Source organism: Lacerta agilis, chromosome 1, assembly GCF_009819535.1.
Source record: "Lacerta agilis isolate rLacAgi1 chromosome 1, rLacAgi1.pri, whole genome shotgun sequence".
Lineage (NCBI taxonomy): Eukaryota > Metazoa > Chordata > Lepidosauria > Squamata > Lacertidae > Lacerta > Lacerta agilis.
This window is the reverse complement of record NC_046312.1, coordinates 29,146,675-29,170,884: the sequence shown is the minus strand read 5'-3', so window position 1 is coordinate 29,170,884 and position 24,210 is coordinate 29,146,675. Positions and strand designations below refer to the sequence as shown.

Genomic DNA, 24,210 nt, shown 5'->3' with positions numbered 1-24,210 from the left:
TCTGTCCCAGCCATGGTCCTCATCCAAATTCCTCACCCACAGCTGCTATTTGCCCTGGGAGGAAGTCATTCTGAGGCTGCTTCCAGACTGTCGCTACTTTGCAGGTGGGATTGAAGCATATGCTGGCAAATTTAGGGTTGTACAGTGAAGGTGGACTTGAACTCTTCCTACCACAATACAAACCTACGGTACTTCCAAAAATATTAAACTTTATGTGGTAACTTGCGACAAGGAAATGCACTAGAAAGTTTGGAGTGGCAATTGAGTGGTCTAATAACCTTCCTCCAAACAAGCAGACACCCTGAAAACTTTGTGCAAATAAATCAGGATAAACGCTCAATAAAAAGGTGGTCTGCTCTGGTGGAAAGAAAATCTGGTCCTGAAAAATGTTGTCATAGTTATGCAATACACAGAGGCAGTGACCTTTGTAGTTACATTACTAATTGGTTTGGGAGGACTTCCGGCGGCTGGCGCCATTATGGATGGTCGTGGGCTGCTTCGGCTGCGAAGCACCCAGTTCATCCCGGGGGTTAGGAGCCCTGCAGCCGCATAGCGGGGCTTCGGTTGGGGCGCGGGAAGAGCGTCCCGTGCCCTGGGCTCCCCGGCTGTGCCCGTTGTGCTCCGAACCCTTCCCCCGCGCCCCCTGTAAAGGGGGAGTGGGGGTGAAGGGACCACGGAGCCGGGCTTTAGGGGACATGCCCCAACCGGGATGTTTACATGCGGCGGCAAAGTCCGTGATGAGCGTCTCTGTTCTACCTGTCATTAAGGAGTTGCTAAGAAACCAGAAGCTGTGAGTAATTGACTGACTCTTTGTATTCCGGGAAAGCTCTGGGATTAAGAAGAAAGGCAGCCCGCCTCTCTCCCTTCGGGTGGTGAAAGAAATTAACCCTTTAAGTGACTGCTGCTACAACAATCAATTGAAAGCATTTTGAATTTGAAAGCTGAGTCTGTTGAGATCTCCTTTTGGGGGTTAACTGAGGAAAAAATATCTCCGTTTGAAGTTTTGGTCTTTATACTCCGACATCGGAAGAAATGGCGGCGATTTGGACTTGCGTAGGAAAAAATTGAGACAAAGGAAGGAAAAGACAGGAAACGTAACTTGATACCCACCTCCCCCCGAAGATGTTGGACTTTGCGCTTATGTTGGCACTGAAGGACTGGGAGGATGAGGAAAAGCTTACTGTCTTTCAATTGGAACTGCTTGATCGAAAATTAAGAGCCTTGAGTGGGATTATAAATGGAAAGAATTTGTTTTCCACAGAGGAGGCTTTTCGAAAGTTTTATTCTATGGAAACAGACTTTTGCAAAGAGCTGGAAGATGTGTTGGAAGGATGGTTTGAGATGGCTGAGCAAATCCGAGTGGAACAGGGGCCGATTTCAGGGGGTGGCAGTAGCCCTGGAACGGAAAGATTTTTAATATCCAGACTCCGAGGTGGCAGTTCGGGGTCGAGGGACACAGAATTAAGATTTCTACAAGAAGAAGAAGTATGGTACAAAGGCACGGAGAAACTCAGAATGGAGAGGATGAACATCTTGGAGCTCGATGCAGGGTTTGTTGTGGATGCAACCTGGATCTGTGGACATTCAGAAGAATATAATAGGAGATCCGGTTCTGGTGAAAGACAGGAGAAGATAATGGACAGAAGGGGAGTGGGTTGAACCAATTAATGTATAATATAGATGGTCTGCCATGGTATCCGAAATCGGAGTGTGAAGTCTGTTAATTACAAGTCTATTTTAAATAAGTAAGGAGATATTGAATTTAAGTGAAAAGCAGCATGATAAATGATAGAAGAAACAAGTTTAGCTGTAAGAATATTTGGTTAAGTTTTAGGTTATAATGCAAAGATTAAGACAAAGGTGTTTTTTCTTTTTTAAGTAAAGTTAATCTTTATAGAGAAAAGTTGTTAAGGAAATAGTGTACTGTTTTAAAACCGAAGGTGTATAGGCGGGGGAAGTCAAACGTCAAGATTTGGAACTAGAAATTTTTTTTTAGTAAGGTATACAGATAAGAAGAAGAATCCTGACATTATGTGTATTTGTATTTGTTTTGATATTTGTAGGTGTGGGGGTTGGGTTTGTGTTATTTTGTGAAAATGTCAATAAATTCTGTTAAAAAAAAAAAAAAACTAATTGGTTTGGGAGATACAGCGAAGCTATGGCACAAATTCCATAAAGCCAGGCATAATCTGTTCTGTCTCTTGAAATAATTACATAAAAACACCAAAGTTGAAGTATTTCCTGTTACCTCTAGGACTGCACCTTTCCCCCTCTGATGTGAGCTACTGTCCAGTCCTCCATATAGCTGCAACAGAGTACCTGAAGCTGCATCTCTGCACATTAAAAACAGCTTCCATTGAGAAAATTGGGCCTGATAAATACTTGTTAAAACTTGTGTTAGGGAACATGAGCATAGTCAGGATTTTTGTTGGGGGGGGGAGGGCAGGACTTTGTTGGGGGGGCAGAACCGTCATTACTGGTCAGTTAGTTAAGCACTTCTATTGTTTTACTTGATGCGGGGGGGCGGCTGTCCCTCCCTGCTCCCCCCCCCATGTTAGGGATGGTGGGGGAGAAAGTGAGAAGCTTGCAAAATTCCTGATGCCTGCTTGTGTGTTTTAAGCAGCTGCTCCCATTCTCTATCTTACTAGTTTTCTCAGTGATTTTTCTGATCTTAGGAGGATTTGAGGCTGTGGTAATTCTGAGCCGCAACATTCTTTGGTAGAATAACATCCACACTATTGTTGTTTTTTGTCCAGAAAGGGTCTTGTGTGAGCAGCTTTGATAAACAGAAAACATGTTGTTCTTCTGCTGAGGAGCAAATACTATTGTTGCATAAAAAAACTGTCCTTGGGTTGCCATAATTCCCATATGGAATACGAAAATGGCAACTTTGGGCAAAACTAAAAAAAAGAAGAAGGTCTTATCACCAGGGTTTTCCCTCCACACCCAACCCAGTGATCTCTCATTTGCCTTGCATAGTATATATCAGGGGTGGCCAACTTCCAAGAGACTGTGATCTACTCACAGGGTTAAAAATTGGCAGTGATCTACCCCCTTTTGGGGGGTTCAGGTCAAAGTTGTTGAACTTTTTTTAGGAAGGAAAGCCCTGTTTTGGGGGGTTCACGTAAAAGTTGTTGAGCTTCTTTAGGGAGGAGGAAAGCGACATTGAGCTTTTAAAAAGTTTTTTATTTTTTATCTTTATTTGCGTTTGGAACATTTGTTGTATAACTGTGGCAAACATTGTATATCTGATAAATAAACGACAATTTTCAATAAAAAAAGGAAGGAAAGCCCTTTTTTGGTGGTTCAGGTCATTTTAAGGTGCAGGGCAAAGAAGTTGAGGTTTTTTTAGGGCAGCCAAAGTTTTTTTAGCTTCTTTGGGGGGAACCACTGATCTACCAGTGATCTACCACAGACGTCCAGTGATCTACCAGTAGATCACGATCTACCTGTTGGACATGCCTGGTATATATGAAAAGCAGGGGTGGATCTCTGTAAGGCTCTCTAACTGGCCCTCAGAGACTCTCTCCAGGCCACGCCCCCTTCCCAGCTGCACTGCCTCCCAAATTTGCTTTGCACACACCCCTCCAGTGCTTTCGTCCTTGAACTCTGATCGGTCCTCTTGCTTCCTTCGAAGGTGGACAGAGGGGTGTGTAGACACTGACTAGCCTACTGTACAAAGGTAAAATTTGCATTCATTGCTCTGCCCTCTTCAGGCTCTGGCCCCACTCATCCCTGGCATGTGGCCCCTAGAACATTGCCCAGAAGGGAATGTGGCCCCTAGCTAAAATATACAGTATTCCCCACATCTGCCCAGAATCATGGGGACAAGTGGGGATGGAAAGCCCCATGAAATGTCCCTTGGACCTTTGAAATACCCATTCATAGTAGAGGGAGGGGAACTATAAGGCACTCATACAAAAACTACTAGCGGGAAGTCCTGCCTAAAAATAATTTTAAAAAAAAGCCACTTCAGGTGCGCATATTAGGAAGCTGCCTAATTTGGTCCATCTAGCAAAGTATTGTATACATTGACTGACAGCCAGTGACTCTCTTGGATTTCAGAAAGGAGTCTTTCTCAGTCCTACCTGAAGTTTGTTTCTTTGCGCGCGCACACACACACACACACACACACACATATATATATACATCTATGTAGCCTCCAAGCAATGTAAGGATTGAATCTGGAACCTCTTACATTCAAAGTATGTGAATACACCACTATTAGTAATGGACTTTCCCCCTATTCTGAGGCAAGAATTCCTTGTGGGATTAGAAACCAGAGATCAGAATTAAGAATTTAAGAAGAGAATGTTGGATAAGGCCTACGGCCCATTTAGTCCAGCATCCTCAAAGCGGCCAGCCAGAAGCCTGTGCGAAACCTGCAAGCAGGACTTGAACGCAACAACCCTCTCCCCTCCTGCAGTTGCCAGCAACTGGTATTCAGAATTTGTAAGGCGAGGCCTTGTATAGTAAGCAATGCTCATACTGAATGAAGAGGCTGTTGCGATGTCATTGTGTAATGCCAGGAGGCCCAAGTATCAGGAGATCAGATGGATTTGAACTTCAAGTCAATGGAGTAAAGCAAGCAAGCATACAATGAGTTGCAAAACCCAGGAGACTGGTCAGTGTGAGAATAAAGGTAGAGGAAATGTAAAGAAGGAGCAAAACTAGGTACAAATGGGGGTTAATTTCCCTGCTGGAGGAGCAAATTTGGAATCTGTGTCAACAGTGGAGGGAGGAGTTGAGGAGGACTAGAGGAAGACCCTACTTCATGGCCCTTTAAAGTTTTAAATAGTGTCTCGGTTCTTCTGAGATGGTAATAAACAACGCTTTAGCATAGCATCTGTCCAGCATAACCAAATCTGAGTTCCTCCATCTTTGAGAGATGACCAACCTAGCCGCAACCAATTAGCAAATTACAGGCGTTTGCAACCAAGGGTAGCATTATCCCTTTTCAAACACAGAAAAAAAGCAGAGTTTAGGATCTTATCCTCACCATGTTCTCTAGACTAGAGAGTAAGTTCCCCTGATTCCAGGATGACCAGCTTTCAAGTAAGCATAGTACAAAATTCAGCCTTTGTTGCAAATGCTGACATCTATTGGCCCTAAGGAGAACTGCAGCATTAACAACTAGAGTGCTGAACTTTTAAACAATGGAATCCTACACTGTAAGTACAGTACACCATAACTTAGACTCAAGTCTCACAGTTCAGTGGAGTTAACTCCAAAGTAAGTGTGTATTTCTGATTCAACACAATCCGTTTAGATAATGGTTACTTGTGTTAATGCAGACTATGAGAATCTGATGATGAAACAAAATATTTTTTATTTTGTTTTGACTATGGCAGACCAACACGGCTACCTACCTGTAACTAGAATCTGATGATGACTAATTCTGGTTACGTCTCAAAGGTCAGTGCTGAACCTCTTCACTTGCTGACATGCCCAACTTTGCAATCACATGATTTTCATTTGTGACATTTTCTTTAAGTTTCAATTTCATTATAAATAAGGACCTCACCAAAAAAAGGGGGGGAAGGATCAGGTAATCCCAGATACGCAGAAGACCCATATCACATATGTTCATGGGGAGATGAGCTTTTGGTCCTTCCTCAATCATGCAAATTAGAATGCCAGCTCAGCCTAGTGGGTGTACAAAACTGCAAATACAACAGCAGGATGAAAATGTATTAAAGAGTAGTTGAGATAAGTGATTAGTAAATAGCCTGATTGTTTATCCACCTCCTAAAGCATGGACATAAAGCCACTTTAGGCAGCTAGATCATATGGGATTTCCCTTTTATTCTTTTTGAGCAGGGGTAGAGTCAGGCCACAAGGGGGCATAGAGGGGGCCAGCAAGGTGTTGCAGGAGAGAGCTGTGGGTTGCCCTGCACTCCCTGCTGCCCTCTGGTGCAGGATGTGGCCCTGTCACAAGTGTGGAAGTGAAATCCAACTGCAAGTCCAGCTGACGTCTGTACATGGAATGTGGGGCAATAATCATCTTACAGGTAGGTAGCTGTGTTGGTCTGCCATAGTAAAAAATAAAATAAAAAAATCCTTCCAGTAGCACCTTAGAGGCCAACTAAGTTTGTTCTTGGTATGAACTTTCGTGTGCATGCACACTTCTTCAGATACACTGAAACAGAAGTCACCAGACCAGACCCTTAAGGTCTTTGTTTTGAATAATCATCTTGTCCTTCACCTCGGGCAGCAAAATGTCTTGAGTCAGCCCTGCTTATATACTGATTTCAAGTGTAAGAGAGAATTTTCCTAATCCTGGCTGCTCTAATGGAAGAGGAGTCTCTGCTGATCTCCTGCTAGCTCTCCCCACTGTCCTCTCCATAAAGAATCCCAATGTTTTGACTCGTTTCTTCATAATCACTGACCACTAGGTTTCCTCACCTTTACAGAATGTTCCTGCACTAGGCAGCCTGACCTGAGGTAGAAAACAGAAAGATAAATCAGATTTGAAGTTGTAAAGGCAGACAGCTAATTCTAACCTTCTAAATATTTTATTGGTCTGAAACACAATAGATTTATCCACCTTTATGGCATCCCATTTCTGAATGCTCAAGGCAGCTCTCAATACAACAACCATGTAATATAATAATGCAGATGAAACTACTATTTTTATTATTATTAAAATTATTAATTACCTTCTACACACCACCACCAATTCCTTCTACATACCCTATTAGTGAAAGGTTTTGTAAGAATCTATCAGAATATTTAAAGAACCAGCGCTGAAGAACAAAATGACATAATCACAAAAGGCTGGAAGGGATTCAATCAGGTTTCTGCGGTACTTTTGGTCAGCACTAAAGTGAATCCTTCATCTCAGTTATCTTCAAAAATCCCCACTCCTCAGCTGCAAAGAATTTCTTGTTTTACAATATGTGGCTTGTTGGACTTTAACCATATTATGCTGCTTTGCAGCCTACTCCCACCTCTGGCCTTCTCCTTCCACTGAGCTCCCTTGGAATTTCCAACACATTCCATCACCACAAGAAGCTCAGATCATGTCCTCTTTGCCTTAGAATTAGAACCGTAACTTTTCCCTTATTCTTAATATTTGCACAGCTGCCCCCAATGGTGTTTAGAATTTTCTCTTGGTCCCTTCAAGTAGAGAGTTGCTAGGTTTTCCTGAGTTCCTTTGCCTTCCATGGGTACAGCTTTCCTCATCAAGGCATCTTCAGGAACAGGGCTGTCTCCTCAATTTCTTCCTGTTGTGCAGGAGATGTGCAAATAGGGAAAGGGGGCCAAACTGTGATTCAGTGAAACTGATTGGCAGTAGGTTCAGGACAGAAAAAAGGAAGCACATATAACACATAGTGAATGTACCAATATAAAAGAACATAAAGAGATTCCCCAAGGCCCTTCTAGCCTAGCATTATACTCTTACAGTGGCCAATCAAGTGTGACTCCAAGCAACTAGGATTCGGAGGTGTTGAGAAGAATGCAATGTCTTGCTAAGATGATTGCTCCATCAAGGCAAGCATTTGGGCTTGCATGAAGGAATGACCAACCCCCCCCCCCATTCTCTTGCTATGCACTGTTCCAGGGGTTCTCCTGAAACCCCACCCCCAGGAAACTGTGTGTGCGCGAGGAGGGAGAGGCAGGAAAGCCCTGTTGTGGAAGTGGAAGTCCTTGCACATAGCCATCATAGCTAGTAGCCTCCCCCACCCCCATGAATTTGTCTGAAGTCCTTTTAGAGCCTTCAAATTGGGTAGTCGTCGCCAAATTTAATGCCATGAGATGGTGGTGAAGGCTGCTAACTTAGATGTGTTTGGAAATAGGGTTGGCCAAAACACTGCATCCGTGGCTTAGAGTGAACCCTCCATGTTTGGAAGCAGTATACCTCCAGCTTCCAGAAAGTGGGGTCAAAGACGATGGCTGTCATATTCACATATGTGTGCTTTCCTAAGGTTGGCCGCTGTTGGCGGCAGAATGCAAGATGGACCTTGACCTGATCTAGTAAGGCAATGTTTATATTCTTATCTTGAGTATGCACTCTTAATTATGTGCAGGGGAATAGGCTGACCACCTCACGAGTGGTTTACAACCTTTACCCCTGCTCCATCACATTCTGCCACTTGGCTCAGAGTTTGTACTCTGAGCTGGTGCTTGGCTCATCAGCATGTGTATATACCGGTAAGTTGTTTTCATTTAATGGGGCATGCACCCTATTTTTAACCTGGCCAGATGTGATCAAAGTCAGGGACACTCCCACCAATCACCCAATCACCTTCTCTCAAAGTTTGTAAGGAATTTATATCACTGTTCATCAGCACTATTTTACTAGAAAAAGAGGTGCTGGAACTTGCCATGAACACTTCCCTTGTTCTCTTATAATGGCTATGGCGCCCACCTGAGAGGTGCCGGAATTGAGTTTTGCAGAGTTCTGGCTGAAAAAAAAGCCCTGCTGCTCATGTTCTTTCAGGGTGTGTGCATCACACAGGATGCCAGTATTTGCCTTATCTCCTTCTGAACATTTCTCTATATGTTCCCGAACAAATAGCGATCTAATTCCTTTGAGCTGAAACTACTGTCAAGTATAAGCTACTTCTAGGACATTCCCTACTGCAGCAGGAGTGAGAAACGTGTGGTTGGAGAAGCCAGCCACTGAAGCCATGCCATGCTTGCCTCTGCACTTGGCCTCCTCCACCTTGTTTTTTTGAACATGAGGGGCCCTGCCTCTCCCCAAATATTGGGGGTGCCCAAATGACTCAACCCCTAGCGGCTGGTGCGTCTGCTGGTGGGCGTCAGGCTGGGGAAGAGTGTCCTTAAGTTTCCAGTAGAAGCGCTTCGTGTCTTTATTCTAGAGGAGTGCCTGGATGAGCAGCTTACAGTTCACAATGCTTCTTGCTCTGTTCTAATATTTCTTCCGAACAGTTTCAGCAAACCTCACAATGTCTGGGAAGGTAAAAGGTAAAGGGACCCCTGACCATCAGGTCCAGTCGTGTCCGACTCTGGGGTTGCGGCGCTCATCTCGCTCTATAGGCCAAGGGAGCTGGCGTTTGTCCGCAGACAGCTTCCGGGTCATGTGGCCAGCATGACAAGCCGCTTCTGGTGAACCAGAGCAGCGCACGGAAACACCATTTACCTTCCCGCTGGAGCGGTCCCTATTTATCTACTTGCATTCTGACGTGCTTTCGAACTGCTAGGTGGGCAGGAGCTGGGACCAAGCAATGGGAGCTCACCCCATGGCAGGGATTCGAACCGCCGACCTTCTGATCAGCAAGCCCTAGACTCTGCGGTTTAACCCACAGCGCCACCTGGGTCCTACAATGTCTGGGAAACCAACACAGATAACAGGGAAATATGTTTGCATAAGCATTCTCTACCACAATCTACAATCTCACCTCATTTCTCTCTCTCATGGCAATGCCCTTGCAGGCTGAGCTGGGAGTCCTTTTGGCCTTGAGATGGTAGTGAGGGGAGAAGTGTACACTTTTTCTTTATTCGTGGGCCTTAGAGGCAGTATTTTGTTTACTTGCACAGAAGATCCTGGTTAAAAGGTTTGCTACCCAGAGAAGCACAAGTGAGTTTTGTTTATGCCAGTCCTCTGGAGCAGAAAGAGTGCTGTTGACTTGTTGCATTCTTTCCTCATGCCCACATGTCTTTTTATATCTGTCTGGGCACAGGGTGCCCTGGAGTATATGGCTGGAAAACACTGCGTATGTGCATAGTGTTGCTGATGTGCTCAAGTTGCAAGCCTTTGGCATAAGACCCTTTCCTGTGTGTAGAACACAGTGCAATTTAGGGCATGAAAATAATAATAAATGTCTCTCCACTTAATTTGAAAGCACAAGGGGGAGAAGGAACAGCATGAGCGCAGCTGTGTAGGGCTCATCTGGTTTAGCTACAGGTCAAGAGTGAGGTGAATCTGCGCTGCAGGGACCTACAATGTGTTTTCTTGGCTCTTGAGTATGTTATTTGTCCTTAAAGTCATAAGAAGTGAATTTAAGTTCAAACATCTGACATGAAAACTAAATAATATCCTAGTTTAGAAAAACTAGTGAAAGCACAGGAAACAGGAAATGATGTTTGTGGCCAAGCTGACCTATCTATGATGGTCACTGGACCTGCTATTGAGCATCCTACCTGATTTTTTTTGTACAACATTGGCTAGATTCTGATTTCTTTGAGGGGAGGTCAGACACTCTCCATGCATTTCCTCATCACTTTCCTTATTGCAAAAAGTGGGAAAAGTGGGTTTGTTGCATAAGACTCAACCTTGCATCCCAACAAAGCCAATAATAGGGATAGCTGGAGACAAAAGTGAATGGGGCCATCACTTGACACACAGTCTCTCCCTACCCAATGGGATTTGGGGAGGGTGGGAGGGACAGGCCACTCTTGCCAGAGGCCTGAATCAAACAGTTGTAGAAGGCTTTCACCCACACCTCCTCCCATCACTCTATTCATTTTGGCTCCCCTGCATTCCCTCCATGCTTCTCCCACGCGCCTTCAGGCTGCAGGTTCTCAACCCCTGGACTAGGGAGTTAACCATGGGTGACCCAAGAATCCACACAACTGGGATTAAGTAACAAGTTTTCCAGTCATGAAACTACAACTAGAAACAGGGGTCTAATCTCTCAAAGGTAAATCACACAAAGAACCTGGCCTAGAATTTTGCATTTAAAATATGCTACCCTAGATTTCAGTTCCAAGATGCAACACCTTCTGCCAAGATGCGTGCAAACCAACCCAAAACCATTTTATAGACTTGTTACAGTAGAACATGTTAAACCTGCCTAGCTCATAAATCCTTCATATGCTATTATTGAGCTTGCATGCCAGATGAAGTTTGAACTGCCTGTTTAATATTGGAAAGGTAGTTGACCTTTCTTACCTGCAGAGCCTATTCCTCATGATGTTTATCCATTACAGCTAGTAAAATGCCTTTCCAAATTAGTTCTAGCCCATAAATGAGCTATAAACGGAGAATGCATCAAACTAATGCCATTGACATTAGTTGATGGTTTTTAGTGTCCGTAGATGGCTTATCAACTCTGAATTGATATATTTTTAATCCTTAACTTCTTGCAGAACCAGCTACCTACTAATCACAAATGCTTCTCTATAGTGGCGTGCAGTGAAATGTTGCACAGGGGAACAGTTAGGGCCAGAGGCGCTAGCTTGTGAGGGCTTGGGGGGGGGAAGGGAATGTTGCACATACAACATTGTGATGTCCTGACACAGCGCGTGTGAGCATTGCGCCTTCTTCCTTAAGCCAGGCAGCAGCTTCCCAGTCTTTGAGAAGGCAGCACCAGGCCTCAGACAGAATGCTGGAACCCTCCTTCCCCAAACCAGGACTAGCTTAGTCCCCCTGGTCCAGCCTAATCTAGTGGATAGCACTTAGGTTAGAGAAGCAATCTATGCCTCCAGCAATAAAATTTGCTTCCAGATTACCTGTTTAATTAGCATTCAGCCTGATTTGTTTGCAGAGAGATTTGATTATGTGTCGGCTATCTAATGAGCATTTATCCTGATTTATTTGTGTGGAGATTGGATGATGTGTTATCCCACACCTTCCTGTGCATTTTCTGTTCACTTTCCTTTTCAATACAAGTCTGATCTTTTGGGGAAGCAGGTTTGTTTTGCAAGCGCTCCCAAATCAAGTTTGCCAAGATGCAATTGAATCTCACCTGCCAGGGAAAAAGGACAGTCTGGAAGTGCACAGACTATGTACCTTATTCATATTTTATGTACCCCTTCTAGAACAAACTCAATACAATTTATCAGGGCAGATGAACCACCTACTAACCGTACCTCCATCATCTCTGGATTCAGTTTGAGCTTACAAGGCTGCAACCCTTACTTCCTAGATTGTGTATTAAGTTCCACTGAGATCAGTGACACTTGCTTCCAAATGAATATGCTTAGGACTACAATGTAAAAGATGCCAAAAATGCCTGCAGCTGGATTTGATGCCTCTCCTCCACCTCCCCATCACAAGAGCGGGAGAACACGCTCTTTTGTTTGCATCAGGAGCCAAGTGTTATGTTTTGCAGTGGGAGCTGACCCAGTTCTCTGCTGAAGCTGTTATTGACTTGTCGGTTGCTGCTGCTCTCTTTGTACAGAGCCCTATTCCGCCAACCGAAGGTGCTTGCATAGCATTTCACTCAGTTTTATGAAACTCTGTTCTATGATATAATGAGCTTTTGCAAAAAGAGCAAGTGCTACCGACTTCAGCTGAGGTCAGAAGGATCTTTCTACCATTGCACTACAATGTTCTGCTTTATGCCGCTGAAAAGCTGTATCAATAGACTTTCTTTTTGGTGCATAACTTACTGCAGTGGTGCAGCTAGGGAATTTTAGACTCTGGACTTAATGGTCGGTGGGGGGTATGGGTGGGGCTTTAAGATAGCCATGTTTATTACTTCACAGTGAGCATTTCTCTTCTCCGCCTCCTCCTCATGCTTTACAAGTGGGTCTATATTCTTGATATGTTACAGCAAAAAAACCAAACAAATAACAGTTTGCCAGCCCTGGTTAAAGGTAAATAAATACTCTCAGCATGTGCTGTTTTTCATTCTGTTATCCACTTCCGTCAGAGCACCATCAGAACCACAAGAACAAGAGTTTGTTTCTGCTGTCCTGATGCGAAATGTATTAACTTGGGAATCAGCAGCAACAGAAAGGGATAATATATTTTAAAACTAAAAATAATGCAATGAGCATCTGTTACTATGTACATGCAAAGCCGGCTACCCTCTCACTTTAAAAAGAGTTGAGAAGGAAGGATGTGCAGGAGTCTGCGCCATCCTCTCTGGGCCCCTGGGTGCCCATATGCCTGTTTGGATCTGCCCCCAACATCTGCTGCTTTCTCGGAGGTCATTTGGGACCCAGGACTTCGGCCATTGACCTGCAAGCCCCGTTGTGCTATGGACAGAGAATTGGTTCCCCGCTCTTTTATCAAGTCGCTCTTGCCTCGGGCTGCGAACCAGGAACTAGGAAGCAGCTTCAGCCTCCGATTTTACCAGCAGTCAGGCTGCGCGCACCCTCCCCGTTTACTTTCCAATCCGAATTGAGGAAAAAAAACCGACCTGGTCGGTGTGCACACCCTCAGCCTGGCAGACTGCGAACCGGGACGTCACCCCCCTCTTTCCCAAGCTAATGACTTGGGAACGGGTGACTGGTCTGGCGGTCTTTCGCCGGCAGCTGGACCGAGCCACGTTCCTCTCGGTCGACGCGCCGCCGGAAGAATTTTTGTAGGTCCTTCCCGCGCTCCCGCCCTCAGAGCAAAACGAAGCGGGAGCTCGTGGCCGCCGAAAAGGTTCCCGCGCTCTCGGCGCGACGGTGGGAACGGAAGGCGGGAGAAGAGCTTGGCAGGCCCACCCCCACCCCCATTTCCCGGAGGCTGCGGGATTCTCGCGCAGGGCTCAACGCTAACGGCACCGCGCGGCTGCAGACTCCCGGACGGGACCGTCGGGGGCGCCTGCGCCACTTTCTGTGCCCCTCCCCAGGCTTTTTCGCGGGACGGAGAGAGTTGCCATAGCAATAGCAGGAAGCAGCGCAGAGGGGCGGGGGGCAGGCAGCCAATCCGCGCCCGGAGGGGCGTGGTGGTGGGCGTCCAGGTAGCTCCTTCCAACGCGGGCCGGGGTGGTTTCTGGCTGACGCGCCTCGGTGGGCGGGGCGTGGTGACGTGCGCCGTGGAGGCAAACCTTGAGCTGGCAACATGAGCCGCGAAAGGTGAGCTCAAGAGGAAGAAAGTCCGGCGAGGCTAGGCGTGCGCGCGGGGGGCGCTCGCGGCACCGGGGCTTCAGGCTGAGCGTAGAGCGAGGGATCCCCGAGCCCGTGCTGGTGGCGCTTGCTGCCACTGGTGTCCCGCCGTCGGAGGACGAACTTGTCGCTCAGCGCGCACTTCCTCGGCCGCTATGGTGAGCGGGGAGCCGGAGCTCGGGGAGAAGCGGACGGGGTACCGAGCCGAGCCCGACCTGCTGCAAGAGGCGAAGCCCGAGCTGGCGGACGCCGAGACGCCCAACGGGTCCGCGCCGGGGTCGCTGCCCGAGGTGCGCCTGACGGGGCGGCGGTGGGCGATCGTGTTCCTCTTCAGCGCCTATTCGTTCTGCAACGCTTTCCAGTGGATCCAGTACGGCAGCATCAGCGTCGTCTTCGCGCGCTTCTACGACGTGACCCCTTTCGCCATCGACTGGCTCTCCATGTGCTACATGATCGTCTACATCCCGCTGCTCTTCCCGGTCGCCTGGCTGCTCGACAAGAAGGGGCTGCGCCTCATCGCCCTGGTGGGCTCCGCTCTCAACTGCGTGGGCGCCTGGGTGAAAACGGGAAGCACGAAGCCCAACCTCTTCCCCGTCACCGTCCTGGGACAGGTCATCTGCTCGCTGGCCCAAGTCTTCATCCTGGGCATGCCGTCCCACATCGCTTCCGTCTGGTTTGGGTCCCGGGAGGTCTCCAGTGCCTGCTCCATCGCTGTCTTTGGTAACCAGGTAGGTGGCAAAATATTCGGGTACCCGTTATGCCACGGGTTCCCAAGTTGTGATCCACAACAGCTTTATTGCTTCATAGTGTATCTGTGGATTTGTGGCTGAAAATGGGAGCTGGTGCATCCGTTGCCTTTTAATATTTGTACTGATTTTCAATTGCATTTGTATTTCTTGTATTGCACTTTGTTGTGTTACAGGTTGAATTTTATGGGATTCAAATTGTGTCTTTCAAAATGTAGATACAGCTTTTCGTTTATAAATGTATGAATCTCAAAGTGATTCAACTACAGCAGTTCAACTGTAACAGCCGCAACTAAAATAAAACTCAAATATCTACAATCAGGAAATGCCAGGGTAAAAAGAAAGGTCTTTGGGAAAGTGCCCTGTTGTCAGTGCTCACTTGATCTCCACAGGGAGCTCTGGTCACACCCACACCTTCCATTTAAAGCACATTTAATGGGGGCCCTTTTTTGTATCAATCATTGTGCATTCACCACCAAAGCAGCCACTATGTGTCCAGGTGCCTCTTTCAGATCATTTGAGTAAGTGGTCATGTCATTGCAATGGCAACACCATCAAAATAAATAAATTAGTGGGGGGGGGGCACAGAAGGGACAAAGTACGTTGAACCTTGTCCAACATATGGAAATGAAAGAAGTGATCAAAAATACAATTACAAATCATACAGCATCTAGCACATTGTAATTGCTACAACAGACAGAAAAATCATTGAGTGGTCCACCGATATTCTTGGCAGTGGTCCACGGGGAAACATGGTTTGAGGACCACAAAATTAAATAATAGTAACCATTTCCATCTTGTTCAATAGTGTAAGATAGGAGAGAAAGAGATGAGGGGGGTTAGAGGAAAGGAGGTAGTCATCTGATCTTGAGAGGGCTCATCCATGTTTTTGCTTGCCCCATGCCTAGAAAGGACAGGCCCAAGTGGTTTGCCACTTGACCCACTTTTTCTAGGCAAAGGTCCAAGTGGTTTTCTCCATTCTTATGGAAAACCTGCTCTTTAGCTCCAAATCAATCAGTTTGCCTGAACTTTGCATCGAAACCCATGTGATCAGGAATGGGGTTGAATCAAAACTCCTGCTAAAACTACTACCCCCTTATTTTACCGATGTACTTTGATGTTCCAACTTTGGGGCTTTAAAACATCAAATAACATGATGCTGTTGTGATATCAGATAATTTACAGGCAAGCCACCCACCTCTCAGATTTGGTTTGAGAGACCAATCCTGATAAGGATCTGGCCTGTGGAGCCAAACAGGTTCCCCGCCTCTGATCTACTTTGTAGTCTAAAAGCTTGCTAGCATAAAGGATTCACTAACCAGTGGAAAGCAACAGTGGGGAGAGGGCACTCAAGCTTCGTGGGGCAAGGTGTTCTGTGATATTGGTGCACCCACTGAGAAGACCCTACCACTTAACTCAGTGGTGACTGCTAATCCCTGGACCCATTTCCCACCCCATCCTCCCCATATCTGCAGAGAAACAGTGGAGGCTTACTTTAGAGGTAACATAAACTGCTACCCTATGAGCACTTATGTGAGAGCAAGTTCCTTTTAACTCATTCGGGCTTTTCTCTAATAAGAAACATACAGTATACATGGAATTCCACTGTCAGAGACGTACAACTTAGAGGGAAACAGAAAACGCCTGTATCAAAAGTAAGCCAGCAGAATAAAAATTGCCCAAAGGTAAAGGTAAAGGGACCCCTGACCATTAGGTCCAGTTGTGTCCGACTCTAGGTTTGCAGCGCTCATCTCGCGTTACTGGCCAAGGGAGCCGGTGTACAGCTTCTGGGTCATGTGGCTAGCATGACAAAGCCGCTTCTGGCGAATCAGAGCAGCGCATGGAAACGCTGTTTACCTTCCCGTTGGAGCGGTACCTATTTATCTACTTGCACTTTGACGTGCTTTTGAACTGCTAGGTGGGCAGGAGCAGGGACCGAGCAAAGGGAGCTCACCCCGTCATGGGGATTCGAACCGCCAACTTTCTGATCAGCAAGCCCTAGGCTCTGTGTTTTAACCCACAGTGCCACCCATGTCCTACTCTTCTGCAATTAGAAATATAGTTTCATTTCTATGTATTGCAACAGACAGTAAAAGTTACTTGTGAAACCTTAAAGATTATCAGGTTAGATTAACACAACTCCCATCCCTGCTCTACTGTTTCAAAATGTCCAGATAATTATGTGCCTCATGTGCACATTCCTTTCAGTGGTAGAACTTAGTCTGCAATCTTGCCCATTTAACTCAATGGCATTTCTTTCTGAGTAGACATCTATAGGATCACACGCAACCAGACTATATTACAGCAGTTCTGGAACTTCACTTCAGTTCATTAATCAGTACACTAATCATGACAACTTAGCAAACATGTTTTATTGTGACAAAATCTTACATGGACAGGAGTGGGTTTATGTCGCAGTAACTACACCCTTTCCCATGTTTTCTTTGAAGTAAGGCCCACTGAATTACATGGGGTTTACTTTCTGACTCTGGTAAGCAAGATTGCAGCAAAATTTGATTAGTTTTAAAGGTGCTACACATGACTGTTACCAAGAGGTTTAATAAACTCCCAGCCTTGTTGGGGGAAGAGTATCCTGCCAGACCCCAACCTGTTGTCTTCAAAGGTTGCAGGAAATCTAGATGCAAGACATGTGTTGCTATATGGTACTTCCTCAGACATGTGCATAGCTGGTGCACCAGCCTAAATTAGGCATAAGTGCTCCTGGCACATCCTGGGCATCCTGGTGCAAGGCAGAATCTAGGAGGATGCCCAGACTGTGAGTCTGATTCTTCAAGGTGAGTACTGCCCCATCCAAAACAGGCTGAATCCCTATTCCAGAGTCTGCATCCTTCTTGACTGGGAGTGCATGTATCTTGTTTAAGCTTCCATTTGTTCATCCTCATCCAGCCCATTACTGTCCCTAGGGATGTGCTTCTGCTAAAGTTCAGTGCAGTGATACCTTGGTTTACAACCATAATCCGTTCCGGAGGTCTGGTTATAAACCAAAACATGTTCCAGAGGTCCGGTTGTAAACAAAATAAAAAATGAAAGGCACAAATACAGGATGGGTGACACCTGGCTTGAGAGCAATACATGTGAAAAGGATCTAGGAGTCTTGGTAGACCATAAACTTGACATGAGTCAACAGTGTGATGCAGCAGCTAAAAAAGCCAATGCAATTCTGGGCTGCATCAATAGGAGTATAGGGTCTAGATCAAGGGAAGTAATAGTACCACTATATTCTGCTCTGGTCAGACCCCACCTGGAATACTGTGTCCAGTTCTGGGCACCACAGTTCAAGAAGGATACTGACAAGCTGGAACGTGTCCAGAGGAGGGCAACCAAAATGGTCAAAGGCCTGGAAACGATGCCTTATGAGGAACGGCTTAGGGAGCTGGGTATGTTTAGCCTGGAGAAGAGAAGGTTAAGGGGTGATATGATAGCCATGTTCAAATATATCAAAGGATGTCATATAGAGGAGGGAGAAAGGTTGTTTTCTGCTGCTCCAGAGAAGCGGACACGGGGCAATGGATTCAAACTACAAGAAAGAAGATTCCACCTAAACATTAGGAAAAACTTCCTGACAGTAAGAGCTGTCCAACAGTGGAATTTGCTGCCAAGGAGTGTGGTGGAGTCTCCTTCTTTGGAGGTCTTTAAGCGGAGGCTTGACAGCCATCTGTCAGGAATGCTTTGATGGTGTTTCCTGCTTGGCAGGGGGTTGGACTGGATGGCCCTTGTGGTCTCTTCCAACTCTAGGATTCTATGATTCTAGGTTGTAACCCAAGGCGTGCTTTCACCAATGGGGCCTCAAAAAAAAATTGGTTGTAATAAAAAAAAAGGGTTGTAATCCAAAGCAGTTGCAAACCAAGGTACCACTTTACCTTTCCTAGCAAACAGCAGAAGTCTGGAACAGCATAAGGTGGTTTTCCAGATTTTTGTTGTTACTGAATTTTCAGAACTTTGTTATGAATTTAAAATAACAATCCATGTATTTTGTGCAGTTTTTCCTCCTCACTCTTTTATTTTACTTCGCATTTCTTACTGGTTTCCAATATATGTGTATATTTAAAGCAACACTTATAATACTGCATGATTGTAGTAAAACCTCTACTCCGATAAATATTAAAAATATCAATAAAGACAGTTAAGAACAATTAATGGCTCTTTTGTGATACTGGCAGTAGATCTGAGCTCTATACTTCCCCCTCCTTTCAAAATTGGCGTTATCAGAGAAGTGGCTTCCTGGGCAGGGGGAAATAAAGGAAATGTACGTGTACATCAAAGTACAATTGTCTCTGGTAAGTTTGTTTGTGCATGTGGTGGAAGTGTTTAATGTTCTCTATCCTTCCGCAGTGTGGTATCCAGCAGATGCTCGAGTCTAGGACAACAACTCCCATCATCCGCGACCATGCGGGCCGGGGCTGGTGGGAGTCCAGCAACATCTGCAGAGCACAGCATTGGCTACCCTTGCTCTAGTGCCATCTCCCTAAATGCTGATTCTGCTGCGTCAAAGGGAATTCCCACATGCATTTGCCGCTTTTATCTTGATTTAGAGGGCAGGACTCTCCTGCCTTTGGCATTTGTGGTTAGCCTGACTGTGAAACTAAAGCCTTCGTTTTAAATCATGCAACTATCCCTCCAACCCTCAAAGACTGTGGGTTGTATTCAGCAATATGCTCTTCTGATCCTTCTGCTAGTATTTTAGCTAGCCAGTTGAAATGCTCTCCTCTCCTCCCTGCCCTGAGAGAGCGCTGTTCTTGTATAATTAATTTGGATTGTAATTTGATTGGTAATTGGAGATTTGTATTGGAAAATCAATAAATATGATTTTAAAAAATAAGAGAGAGAGAGAGAAAGAGCTGTTCTGGAATTCTCCAGAAAACCCCCAAGCCAATTTGGGGGGGGGGGGTGCCTGAGAAGAGGAGAGTTGGGGAAGCTGAAGTCCTTGTCAAGGGCTCATTAGGTGAATAACACCCTATTAAGCCGTTTGTTGTTAAGATAGTGAGGACCACAAGACAGTTTATAATAAAAAAACAGAAAACTGGCATAACATAATAACAAACAAAAGCAATACTCCCCTTGCAGTATAAAAGGCCATGTTTCTGTCAGGAGGTAGAGACAGGTAGGTTTTTAATGTTTGATATTTTGTTGTTTTATAATTTGTTGGAAGCTGCTCAGAATGGCTGTGGAAACCCAGTCAGGTGGGCAGCAGACAAACAAACAAACAAAGCTACTTTATAATAGCTTTGGAACATTTTCTTTGCAATGAATGGCCGCCATAGGGGATATATTAGTACTCCTGCAAACTTGATGGATCCTCTTACTTGAAAATCTTTCTCTATTTTCTTGCCAAGTATGCTACTCTCCAGTTGTTTGTCCTAGACAGAATATTATTGCTAGCATCTACTGTGCTCAATAGGGATACGGATGGTGCTGTGGTCTAAACCACAGAGCCTAGGGCTTGCCGATCAGAAGGTCGGTGGTTCAAATCCCCGCGACAGGGTGAGTTCCCATTTCTCAGTTCCAGCTCCTGCCAACCTAGCAGTTTGAAAGCACATCAAAGTGCAAGTAGATAAATAGGTACCTCTCTGGTGGGAAGGTAAACGATGTTTCCGTGTGCTGCTCTGGTTCTCCAGAAGTGGCTTAGTCATGCTGGCCACACGACCCAGAAAGCTGTCTGCAGACAAACGCTGGCTCCCTCGGCCAGTAAAGCGAGATGAGCGCTGAAACCCCAGAGTCGTCCGCGACTGGACTTAATGGTCAGGGGTCCCTTTACCTTTACTGTCCTTGATAATGATTTTCTTTTCTAAAATCAGGATATTACAGAGCTGAACAAGAGTAAACAAAATAAGTTTCCTTGCGGCTCCTGTATAAGAAATGCTCTGTGTTCAGGTTCTCCCCCCTCACAGGTGTGGATTGCTGAAGGCAAAAGGGAAGTGCCTGATGCTGACATTGTGCAATAAGAAGATGCCTTGGCTTTCAGGCAGTCTTCCTGAGTTCTGCACATGCAGAAGATTATATGCATAATAATAGCTGTGATCATTAAAAGTCGGTGTCGTTGGAAGCAAATGTTTCCATATGAAGGTGATGGTGAAGATTGCTGTACGCATTTGAAAGGAGATAAGTGTGCTTGTCTCACTGGACTGAAATTGCATGTCCTTAAGAATGATCTCTCACAACAAGTACCATTGATGCATTTTAAATGGCTCTTCATAGCAGAGACACTTAACTTTGTAAAACTGTTTGAGCTGTTAGAGAACTAAGTCAGCAGCTGAACAGTTCCTCTGCCAGAGTTGTCTGGAAATGCACACATGCAGAGAGAGAGAGGGAAGGAAGGAAGGAAGGAAGGAAGGAAGGAAGGAAGAAAGAAAGAAAGAAAGAAAGAAAGAAAGAAAGAAAGAGTAAGAAAGAAAGAAAGAAAGAAAGAAAGAAAGAAAAGGTCAAATAGAACTCAAAGATAGAACCTTTCTATGGGATTTGAGCATGGGTCGGCAAACTAAGGCCCACGGGCTGGATCAGGCCCAATGGCCTTCTAGATCCGGCCCATGGATGGTCCGGGAGTCGCTGCGTGGATTGCCAGGACGCATGTTCTTTCCCTCTCCCTCACACGGCAGTGCTTTTCTCCTCGGGGACGGAGCAATCTTGTCCCATGCTGGGCACCAACGATGGTGGGAATCGGCTCACCCACCTGCCCGCCTCAACAGGGCGGTGCTGTGAAGGGGGCATGTGACACTGGCTGCTGCATTTTCCTCCTACTCCTCCCTCTCCCATAGTCCGCCCTTCCTTCCTTCTCCGCGCCACTTCCTTGCATGCTTTCTTCCTTACCGCCTGCCTGCCTGCCTCCCTCATTCCTCCCATGGCGTTCAGGCAGATTGTTGCAGTGGCCGCGGGCTGCTTGCAGGTTGGCGGGTGGCTCTGTCTTCGCAGTGCTTCTTGGCTTCTCCGCCGGGGCTGCTACTTCTGTCTTCACTGGCCAACGCAACCTCCTACCCCGCCACGGTGCCAGGCTGGCTGGAGAAGCCCAACTGCAGCTATTGGGATGACACCTGGGACAGGTAGAGCGAAGGGTCTTCAGGCCTCTTTGTGGGCGGGTGAAAATCGTTCTTTCCCCCACCCTCCAAAAAATATAGTTCAGCTCCCCGAAAGGTGTGAGGGACTGGGGACTGGCCCCCTGCTGAAAAAGTTTGCTAACCCCTGGATTTGAGTGTGGGATCCCTCTTTTCCCTAAAGAGGGTGCCGGTTACTGTAACAAAGAGCTGACTTTTGTAATTTTGCAACATTTGCGGCTGCTTCATGGTGAAACATAGATACAGTGGTACCTCGGGTTACAGACGCTTCAGGTTACAGACTCCGCTAACCCAGAAATAGTACCTCGGGTTAAGAACTTTGCTTCAGGATGAGAACAGAAATCGGGCAGCGGCGGCAGCGGGAGGCCCCATTAGCTGAAGTGGTGCTTCAGGTTAAGAACGATTTCAGGTTAAGAACGGACCACCGGAACGAATTAAGTACGTAACCAGAGGTACCACTGTATTTATGCAGTAGAAACATGTCAATGCACTTGCCTGCTGCTTTGCACTTGGACAGGAGTCCAGGGGATGCTGGCATATTTGGGGAGCATGTTGCCTGGGCATATTGCCTGTGCTGCATTTTCATGGTGCATTGTTTAAGTATTTGATGTGACCAGAGCCTCTTCCTGCCAGATTTCACATGACTCCTTGGTTGAAATAAAGTTGATTTATCTCTCTGATGTCTCACTCTGTTGGAGTTTGGTAATTATATTATAGTGCAGAACAAAATAGTCTGGTTAGATTGCTGGCTGAAAGGATAAAGGAAACTCAAGGCCATTCTAAGTACAGGTTTACAGATGGCTAAGTTGGAGCCAAGAAGTTAACTGTTAATACTGATACCAGTCGTCTTAAAAATTTCAGCGGCCTCCTGTACGAGGCCAAAATTCAACGACTTTCCCACCTCTTATCTTCCATTCTGCTCAATTCACTACATTATAATTGCAAAGCCCTGCAGCATCCTGTAGTGTTGGCTCCAAGTTCACCAGAACCAGTCACACTCCCCAAAACCCACCTCTGCTGATACTGAACTTGTAGAAGATACAGTAAGTAAAGCCTGAAAGGAAGTGGTCTTCTTTGCCAACAAGAAAGAGAAGGAATCAGTGAGGAGGAAGAGCAGATTGCCTTTCTATCACAATTTCCCCTGGTTCAGGTAGCTCAAGATATGCAAGATAACATCTAATTACCAACATTTATTCTAAAGGCTTTTCAGTTAGCATGTTTGCCCCGTTCTACATAATCCCCACTTGTGCTTTTTCATTGTTTAAGTTATCACAGTTTATTGGAACAGACCACACACAATGTTGCAAGAGGGATCTATGAGACTCCTTCTGCTTCCCTGCTCTCCAGCTAAGTATCTTGACCTTAAACCCAGAGTGCAAACACTGAGATAGGGAGACAATGTGTTTGGGTTGCCATTGGGGATGTGGTATGTTAGACACATCTTGTAGACTTGGCTTTTGTTTCAAGGACAAAAGTCTGGATAGTATCTCTTATAAAATGTTTGATGCGATATCACAGAGTACTGTTCCTTGAGCTGTTCATAATGTTTTTAGTAGCCCTCTGCCTTTCAGCTAGGCTGTCATTTTGTTTAGAGGAATAATTTGTCTGGTACTGTAGTTTTTTTTCAAACTTTGCTGTTGTGACCCAACATGTTTGACTTACGTTTGGTGGCTATCCAAAGGGGGCTTTGGTGCCACATTAAACTAGATGTAATTTCTGCAAATGAAGTCATAAATGGTAATGGTGTTCGGCAGAGACTGCCTTTAAGTTCTTGCATATTTTATTTTATTTTATTATTTTATATGTTATTGAACTGATAAAATATGTCCTGATTCACGGGCTGGCAGGGTGGCCCTGGACATTTTGCCACTGTAGGCAAAATGCCCCCCCCCCCCGATCCATGCCCGCTCCCTACCCCTGGTGTTGTGCCCACACTGTTGCTGGCCTCACCACCACAACTGCACCCTCATTGCCGCTATGATGCAGTGGCAGTGGTAAAGGTGCAGCAATAGCAGTGAGGGCAAGGATGTTGTGGCAGCAGCATGTGCAGTGGGCTGGCAGTGGCACAATGGCAAAGCACGGGTTGGATCTGCTGCCTGAGGCAAATTGCTTCACCTCCTCGCCGGCTTTGAGTGTTGTATGCTGAGCCAAAGAAAAGTGCACTGGATAATTGGAATATGCTTTTCAGAACATTCACACATACATTTGTAGTGCCCTTAAATATGACCCTCACATATTGTGACTACAAATTCCTGCTAGCCAGCTAGATTAACCCAAAGTTGCTGCTTTAACTTTGCCCTGAATGTGAGCCCAGGAGGGCCAGAAGTCTGCATATGAAAGACAAGTTATATTTGAGTATTGAACTGAACTAGGATGTGCATGTGCATTTAATTCTGGCAAAGGAGCGGGACTGAAATGAGCTGGGCAAGGGTTTGGCAATGGAGTTTTCCCAGGAAATATCAGAAAGCATTTCCAAAGAGAAATATATAATATAAATAAATAAAGGTGGCCAAGGAACAGTAATGCCTAATCTTTGCATAGTGTTCAACGTGCTTCATGAGCACTATCGAGTTGCGAATGTTACAACAATCCTGCAAGGTAAGTCAGTTTTATAGTGAAATATTATATTTCCAGATTGCAGGGTGGCCACACCAGCACCCATGTAT

General features: G+C 45.7%; 1 protein-coding gene across 3 annotated transcripts in view; it reads left to right on the top strand.

The window, feature by feature from the left end:
* Positions 1–13,653: 13,653 nt before the first annotated feature.
* FLVCR2 (FLVCR heme transporter 2) overlaps positions 13,654–24,210 on the top strand; it is a 36,720-nt gene continuing 26,163 nt past the window's right edge. For 2 of the 3 annotated variants that reach the window (XM_033142532.1, XM_033142519.1), the window contains exons 1-2: positions 13,654–13,802; positions 13,834–14,459. In XM_033142532.1, coding sequence (XP_032998423.1) covers positions 13,887–14,459 — 573 coding nt within the window. In that variant the 5' untranslated portion in view covers positions 13,654–13,802; positions 13,834–13,886. The other variant, XM_033142526.1, reaches the window with a different exon arrangement.